This window comes from Sceloporus undulatus, chromosome 2, assembly GCF_019175285.1.
Source record: "Sceloporus undulatus isolate JIND9_A2432 ecotype Alabama chromosome 2, SceUnd_v1.1, whole genome shotgun sequence".
NCBI lineage: Eukaryota > Metazoa > Chordata > Lepidosauria > Squamata > Phrynosomatidae > Sceloporus > Sceloporus undulatus.
This window is the reverse complement of record NC_056523.1, coordinates 224,518,624-224,526,933: the sequence shown is the minus strand read 5'-3', so window position 1 is coordinate 224,526,933 and position 8,310 is coordinate 224,518,624. Positions and strand designations below refer to the sequence as shown.

Sequence of the window (8,310 nt, the reverse complement as noted above, 5' to 3'; positions counted from 1 at the left end):
TAAATGTATAAAGGTATAAAGTCTTATAATGTAAGCCATGCACTGATAGACTATTGCACTATATTTTTTTTATTGATTGATTTTATATCCTGCCTTTCTCCCAAAATAGGATTCTCTTAAAGGGATTTGTTTTTCATAAAAAGAAAGGAAGGTATAATGTCTTGAAATTTAAAATTATGATAGATAGATAGATAGATAGATAGATAGATAGATAGATAGATAGATAGATAAATAGGTCTTGGAATTAAAAAGTGTGTGTGTGTGTGTGTGTGTGTGTGTGTGTGTGTGTGTGTGTAAATATATGTCTTGGAATTAAAAATCCCTCTTGGAAGTGGGAATGAAATGTTGTGTGGATGCAGCCTGGGTTCTTAGCTCATCTCAGAAGTTGGAAGGCAGTGTCTCAAAACATGAACAGAGTGTCTCTGAGCATGAACAGAGTGTCTCCAAGCATGAATGTGTCTCCGAGCATGAACAGAGTGTCTCTGTGCATGAATAAAGTGGCTGCGCTCATTGCTTGAGCAGCTGCACTTTGCTTTATCGAGCTGAATTTATCTGATGTAAACACCTTCAGAGGAAGGACTCAGTTTGTATCTGCACTGAAAAAATAATCCAGTTTGATACAACTTTAACTGCCCTTGGTTCCATGTCATGGAAGGAAGCTGCTTGCTTTTTGAATCACAGACCCTCCTCTTTTTTGTTGTTGCAAAAATCCAGAAATGACTGTTTTGAAAACCTGAGTTCATGATCAGAAGAAATGTACAGAGTAGAGTCCTAAGTCTCCTTTATCTGGACTTCTGAAATCTGAATTATTCCAAAATCCAAAACTGAGCATGAGAGCATCTGGTCTGACCCCAACTCAAGGAAACTTGGGGATCCCGAAGGTTTAGATAAATTACTGAATTATTAGTGTGGTCTCACAATTCTTCTGACAGCTCATTTTAAAAACATTGTGTATTAAATTACCTTCAGCCTATGTCTATGAGATGCATATGAAACAAAAGATGGATTTAATGGCTGGACTTGGGTCCCATCTCCAAAATACCCCATTATACATATATAAATATACAAAACTCCAAAATCCAAAATACATCTAGTCCTCAGTGGCATTTTCATTTCATAATTTGGATTATGAGAAGGGAGAATATTGGCCCAAGATGCCTATTTATGTTTGTCATTGCAAAGCATCCACACAGCAACCCAGCAAAGATTATTGCTATAAACCAAGAATGACTTACTGTTGACAGCCAATAACTTCTTTCAGGAGTGATAGTAACTAGGGAATCCTCGCACAGCCTAGACAATTTTTGGGGAGAGAGTTACTTTTCTATTTATATAAAAGCTCTGATAAAAATGAAAGCAAACTGGTGGTTTGTTAACAATACTGCTGACCACATTTTTGGCAATGTTTATTACTGACTTTTATACAACTGGTTAGGCATTTGCTTTCGCTTTCCTCCAGGAAGCAGCTTTATAGCCCAAGGCATCTGCAGCCAAAACAGCAGGACAAAAGCAGGATTTTTCATCAGGCTCTACACTTATCCAGCTGCTACTATTCCTCATAGTATTGTGTTGGACTTATTGGCAGCTTTCATTACCATCCACATCTACAGCAGCGTGGAGCCAGATGTACTTGTTATTGCCCAGTTTGGGGGGATTTTAAATGATATTTTAATTAAAACAGTTTAGTAACTTAACTGTCAAAGGTATTAGCAAATTAATTTCATGAAATCATCCCAATGTTTATGCTAACCAGTTTAATTTTTCCTTCATGGTGATACTTTCAAGCCCTGGAGCTACAGAACTTTCAACAGGGGCTGGAAAAGAAAGAATCATAGACCAGAGCTCTGTCTCCAACCCCAGAGGAGTGTTTCCCATGGGCCCTGGAACCCTTCTCCAGAAAGCATAGGATTGTCCTGGAAGATGTGTTGGATAATGTATCATAACAGTCAGCCACTATAAGTCTCTTGACCAGAAGATCATTAAGATCTCCTTGAGTGATCATCTATCTCAAGGGAGGACAATACACACCATTTTTACTGACTCAAAAGAGAACCACTCTCTTGCTTTAGCCATGAATAACCATTTTGAGTTTCATGTTTAATCCACTCTGTTAGCCTGCTTTCTACCTCTGCACCCAGCCATCCTGCAGCATAATAAAATTGCACCTCAAATCTCAGGACTACTGGAGACAGATTTTATTCCTTCTGGTAATTCTTACTACAACAGCATCACTTACCTGCCATGGCTGCTTTTGTAGCTGTTATATCTCGATCCCTGTTCCCTCACCCAACTGCTGGATTTGCTGCAGTAGTAGCAAAACTGATGCTCTAGCTTGATGATTCAGATGACCTGAAGAAGAACAAAAAGATTGTAACGGTTAACTTATCCTACATAACCTTCATGTGGCATTTTCATTTCATAATTTGGATTATGAGAAGGGAGAATATTGGCCTAAGATGCCTATTTATGTATGCGATTGCAAAGCATCCACACAGCAACCCAGAGAAGATTATTGATATAAACCAAGAATGACTTACTGTTGACAGCCAATAACTTCTTTCAGGAGTCATAGTAACTAGAGAATCCTCGCTCAGCCTAGAAAGTTTTTTGAGAGAGGAAAACTTTTCTCTTTATATAAAAGCTCTGATAAAAAAGAAAGCAAATAGGTGATTTGTTAACGACACTTCTGACCACATTTTTTGCAACCTTTATTACTAACCTTTATACCACTGATTAGGCATAGATAACAAATTTGCTTTCACTTTCCTCCAGGAAGCAGCTTTCCAGCCCAGAGAATCTGCAGCCAAAACAGCAGGACGAAAGCAGGATTTTTCATCAGGCTCTACACTTATCCAGCTGCTACTATTCCTCATAGTATTGTGTTGGACTTATCGGCAGCTTTCATTACCATCCATCCTGATAGCCTTTTGAGCTGCCTCTTTGAGATGGGACTTAGAGGCACTGTTATGCAGTCATTCCAGTCTTTCTTGGAGGGGTGAACTCAGAAAGTGGTGTTAGTCTGCGGAGTGCCACAGAGTTCTGTTTTATACCCCATGTTACTTAACATCTACATGAAAACTACTAGGAGAGGTCATCTGGAGTTTTGGGGTCTGCTGTCACCAGTATGTAGGTAACACCCAATTCTATCTTTTCCTCCATCCAAGGAAGCTGTTTCTGTATTAAACCAATGTTTACTGTCAATAATGTACTGGATGACAGTGAACAAGTTGAAACTTAATCCAGTAACGTTTGGTTGCTGTACAGTGGCAGAGGCATCATGGCGGCTTCCATATGGATGGAAGGCCGCCATGATGCTGGCATCCATATGTATTAGGTTTCAGGGAGTGTGCAGGAGCGTGCGGTGGTTGCACACTCCTGAACCCTAAAATTGCCGCCACAAAGCGCCCGTGTGTACCAGGTCTAACATTGTAAGAGGTAATTGTGATAGAGGCTATAGTAATTCTGCTAAAGTAGAACCCATAGTATCAGGAGGGGATGCTCAACACTAGGGACATTCATGGAGACCATATGCCTTCTACAGCAGTGTGGAGCCAGATGTACTTGACGAAAACCTTGCAACAAAATAAGCCCCAACAAAATCTGGTGCAATTGTCTATTTTGGTCCCCAACTGGTGAATCTGTCTTTTGAAACTGTGCTTGTCGAGCAATCCTGGCTGCCAGCCCAGTTTAACTTTGGGAGACAAAGTTCACCTGAGTCTACAGGTGGATAAGAATCTTTGGCAGCAGAATTTACATTGTACAATAACTCTTATCCATCCTCACAGCAACGGCTTTTTTTTTAAACACACGACTTACGAGAAACAGAAACTTACACTAAGATCCTAGAGTTTGTTTCTTGTAAATCATTTGCTTGAGCAGAATATGCTTAGGAAGCGAGGGACAGAGAGGCTGAACAGGTAGAAAACAAAGCTGTAAAGTTTGTTCCATCAATCAGGCCGATGCTTTTTGTTCAGGTTTCCTTCTTGATATATTGCCACATTTTTTTTCCTCTGAAGCCAAAATTATTCTTGTTTTCTATAGAACAGACATATGCCATTTCACACACTCTCTCTCTTTTAGCAGCTCTCTGTTTAGCTTGGAAAAGAGAAGGTTAAGGGGTGATATGATAGCCCTGTTTAAATACTTGAAGGGATGTCATATTGAGGAGGGAGCAAGTTTGCTTTCTACTGCTCCAGAGACTAGGCCTCGGAGCAATGGATGCAAGCTCCAGGAAAAGAGATTCCAGCTCAACATTAGGAGGAACCTCCTGACAGTCAGGGCTGTTTCATAGGAACAAACTCCCTTGGAGAATGGTGGAATCTCCTTCTTTGGAAGTCTTTAAACAGAGGCTGGATGGCCATCTGTCAAGGATGCTTTGATTGTGATTTCCTGCATGGCAGAATGGGGTTGGACTGGATGGCCCTTGCGGTCTCTTCCAACTCTACGATTCTATGATTCCAAGACATTTTAAAGCCACTAAAAAGATGGGACGACAGATTACTCAGGACTGTCACTGCCAAATCAAGAGAACTGGAGTGTATAAGTGTACAAAATCTATGATTTTTGGAGTAACAGATCATGCCTACTACTGAGATATTGTGATGTTAGGGCCGATGTATTTGATCACACTGCAATGACTGGAGCAGGAGGGAGATAACATAAACACCTCAGTATTGAATCATTATTTTCATGCATATTTTTATTAATTATTATACAAACATTCTACATCACACGAGGTGTGTGTGTATGTGTGTGTGTATACTAAAATTCAGACTAACTTAAAATTAAACAACATAGTAAACCAAAATCTTAACGAAGGCAATAAAAAGAAAATAACTAATACTCTAGCTTCCTATCTAAACACTAACAAACTAACTAAATGACTTAAGACTATAAAACGAAAGAATCTTATCGCTCGTTCCAAACTGTAATGAAAAGTATACCCCCCTCAAAAAATGATATATTAATTACCATTACAAATCTAAATAAATAAACTTACTAGGGTTATTAATTACTAAACCCAGACATTATTACATCATTAGTATTCTCATTGCTTTAAAACCCCATAAATTGTTTCCAAATGTCTAGGAAGCCATCCATTGCTTTGTCTTTTTAACGTTCACATTAATCTAGCTGTTTGGGCTAACTCTGCAACCTTAACCATCCATTCTTCTGTTGTCAGTGCTTCCATCCATTTCCATGTTTCAGTGAACAATATTCTTGCTGCTGTTATCATATATCAAGAAGTAGTTCATATTTGCTATTCAGTTCTTTACACATAATACCACCAACCCCCCAAAAAGAAACCATTTCTAGGGTCACTACAAATTGTCTTAGCATGGGTTGATCTTATCCATCAGCTTACAGAGACCAACTAAGATCTTTGTCTTCTTATAGCAGTTCTTTATTGTCAAATTTATTAGTACTTTTCTCCGAACATCAGATAATTAGTTAATCAGGTATCTGAATTTTATACCTTTTTTTCAAATTATTTTTTATTACACAGTACAAATTACAAGTTATACAACCCACATTTCATAATATACTTTTCTCCCCCTTCCCAAAAACAGCATTGAAAGAAATACATTCCAATCAAGTTAACAATCATTATCGGAGATGTGGAAAATACCATTAATTATATTTATTACTTCTTCATACCCCATTTTATCTTCCACTTTCTTAATCACAATTTCCCAGTTATCTTTCCATGATTCTTTATTACTTTCCCCAATATATTTAAGTCTATCTGAATTTTATACCTAAGATAACCTAAACGAAAGTATAGTAAATTGTTTAGTAACCTTAAAGAAGTAATATATGTTCCCACCTGAATAAGATAGGTATGGCTCCCCTTCTTCATGAGTTGACCTTCCTCTCTCTCTCTCGCTCTCTCTCTCTTTCTCACACACACACACACACACACACACACACACACCTACCAAAAGTAGGTAGGAAATATCTCCTAATTCACATATTTTCATTCTTTTGTACACCAGAATTAATTCTAGGTAAAGCAGTTGGTGTTGCTGGGCTATCTTTTTCCTTGCAGAATTCAGCAACTTGATGGTCTCTGCTTAAATTGATCATTCTGTTGATCCAATCTTATTGCTGCAAAGTCCAAGGTTTCCAGTCCTTACTGCTGGAAAGGCAGGCTTTGAAGTGTGGGGAAACCAGGGACATTTAAGAAGCTGGAGGGAGACTGGGCAAGATTCCCAGCGGCAAAGGATAGACCTTGACGATTTTGCACAGCTCTTTGTCTCTCTCAAAATGGACAAAAATACATTCATCACCAAAAATAAAGCAAGCAATTACAAGCATATTCATAAGGCTGGTTCATTTCTGGGCCAATTTGATTTCTCTTTCGCTGTTAAAAACGTCTATTCATGCCTTAAGATTTACTGCCATATGCTCTTCCTGGCTTGCTCAGAAACTCTTTTAGCATCTTCAGCTACTTCATCTAGGAACTTTGAGAGCATCCTGTAAGTAACTATAATGGAAACAGTGCATTTGCCAAGCTAGTAGCTCCAAGACCTAATAAAGATGGTGTAAGTGCGAGAAAGATATGTGCCCCCCCCCCCAAATAGATAAATTTCCTTATAATATTGTTTATCTGTGTTCTTTCTTTTGCCGATGAGACTTGCATATGAGCGTTCAGCTCTTCCACAGGCTTATTTATGTACCTAGCCAACAAAGCTAGTGAGTTAGTATCTAGTCCAAAGGTCTTGTACACGCTAACCATATACTTTTGTAAAAATGTGGCATCAACAGCCGCAGAAATATCTGGAACTGATCTTTATGCCAGTCTGCACAACCCTGAAGACCTCTGGGTGTGCCTAGCCTTCAAGCAAGAGTTGAGTTTTGGTTACGGTGGATGTAAGAGAAACATCATCCTGAAAGTGTCCTCATATACAGTTCCAAATTTTCAAAATGATACTCCACTTGTTAAAGAAGAGACAGGCAGAAGGAGTACACACTCAAGAATGTGACTGAAGATGAAATGGTTTATTCATATGTAAAATTCAATGCACAGGTCATATTGACTGTAATGACACAGTGAAACAATTACATAAGAAAATTAGGAAAGAAATCATTAATGTGTACAAGAATGTGAAAAAAGAAATTAAGCAAATTATTTTAGAATGACCATCAAGATCATAATATAGCTTTACTGAAAGGAGTTAGGATGACGGAACATCATATGTAGAAACTTTTGGCTTTATTTGCCTGATTTACATCTTCTATATGCAGCTTCTAAACATGTTACATATAAATTAGCTGAACTGCTAGATTATCTCGGTTTTGTATTATTATTGCTATGATTATGAAATACAGAGGCACTATTCATATCATCTCCTCTCTCCCATAGTCTTGGCAAGCCCCAGATGGAAAGGGAGTGACAGGATAGAGTTGAAAAACCTTTTAGCAGAAAATCACTTAACACCAAGAACATTGATGCAAATCCCTTCCCAAGATCACACAGAATATATATACCCAACTCTTTCCCAGGACAGCATACTCTGAAGATGCCCATAGCCACAGATGCTGGCGAAACGTCAGGAATAAACTCTTCTAGAACATGGTCACATAGCCCAAAAATCCCACAAAAAACATAGCCCAAAAATCCCACAAAAAATCCCTTCGTAACTGTCATCCTGGGGCCTGTGAGGGAGAGAACAGGCTGGCCTGAAGACAGTATTCTTGACTGTATATTGTATTGTAACATGTTTAAAATGTATATTCCCTTTGAACTTGGAAACCGCTTTGATCTCCCAGGAAAAGCGGTATATAAATAAAACATATTATTATTATTATTATTATTATTATTATTATTATTATTATTATTATTATGTATGCTGGCCATGAAAACGTTAATCTCCACATATTGACATTGCCATAACAAATTCCCAATAATAATAATAATAATAATAATAATAATAATAATGGTTTATTTACATTTCCCGCCTCTCCTGAATGGATTGAGGTGGGATTACAACCAGTTAAAACAGATACATCAGAATAAAATACATTTTAAGAATACATCAATAAAATAGTGCAGTTATTATAAAGCTAAGTCCATTGAGTGGTAATTCAACAATTAATCCAGTGATTTGGGAGATTATCGCACTGGGTTCTGAGAACGTTCTGATCACGTGATGAGAACGGAACGCATTTGAGTATACCGCACGTATGTGTTCCAATCGGGTTCTCAGAACGCTTAAATGTGTTCCAAATGTGTTCCAGGAGGGAACGGATTTGAATGTGTTATGAATGTGTTCCCAGAGAGCTGAAACGTGATGAAAACGTTCCAAG

The 8,310-nt window shown here is 38.1% G+C and overlaps 2 protein-coding genes across 4 annotated transcripts in view; one reads left to right on the top strand and one right to left on the bottom strand.

Moving 5' to 3' along the window:
* The window catches only part of LOC121924241 (interferon-inducible GTPase 5-like), a 6,085-nt gene extending 3,425 nt beyond the window's left edge, over positions 1 to 2,660 (bottom strand). Inside the window, exons 1-3 of one of the 3 annotated variants that reach the window (XM_042455510.1) lie at positions 2,538 to 2,660; positions 2,237 to 2,349; positions 1,236 to 1,293 (exon numbers count right to left, since the gene is read on the bottom strand). The gene's annotated coding sequence lies outside the window, so the exon portion shown is untranslated. The remainder of the gene's footprint in view (positions 1 to 1,235; positions 1,294 to 2,236; positions 2,350 to 2,537) is intronic. The other 2 variants (XM_042455511.1, XM_042455512.1) reach the window with 2 other exon arrangements.
* Positions 2,661 to 3,517: 857 nt separating this feature from the next.
* The window catches only part of LOC121920592 (interferon-inducible GTPase 5-like), a 20,937-nt gene continuing 16,144 nt past the window's right edge, over positions 3,518 to 8,310 (top strand). The window contains exon 1 of the mRNA XM_042447719.1: positions 3,518 to 3,557. Coding sequence (XP_042303653.1) covers positions 3,518 to 3,557 — 40 coding nt within the window. The remainder of the gene's footprint in view (positions 3,558 to 8,310) is intronic.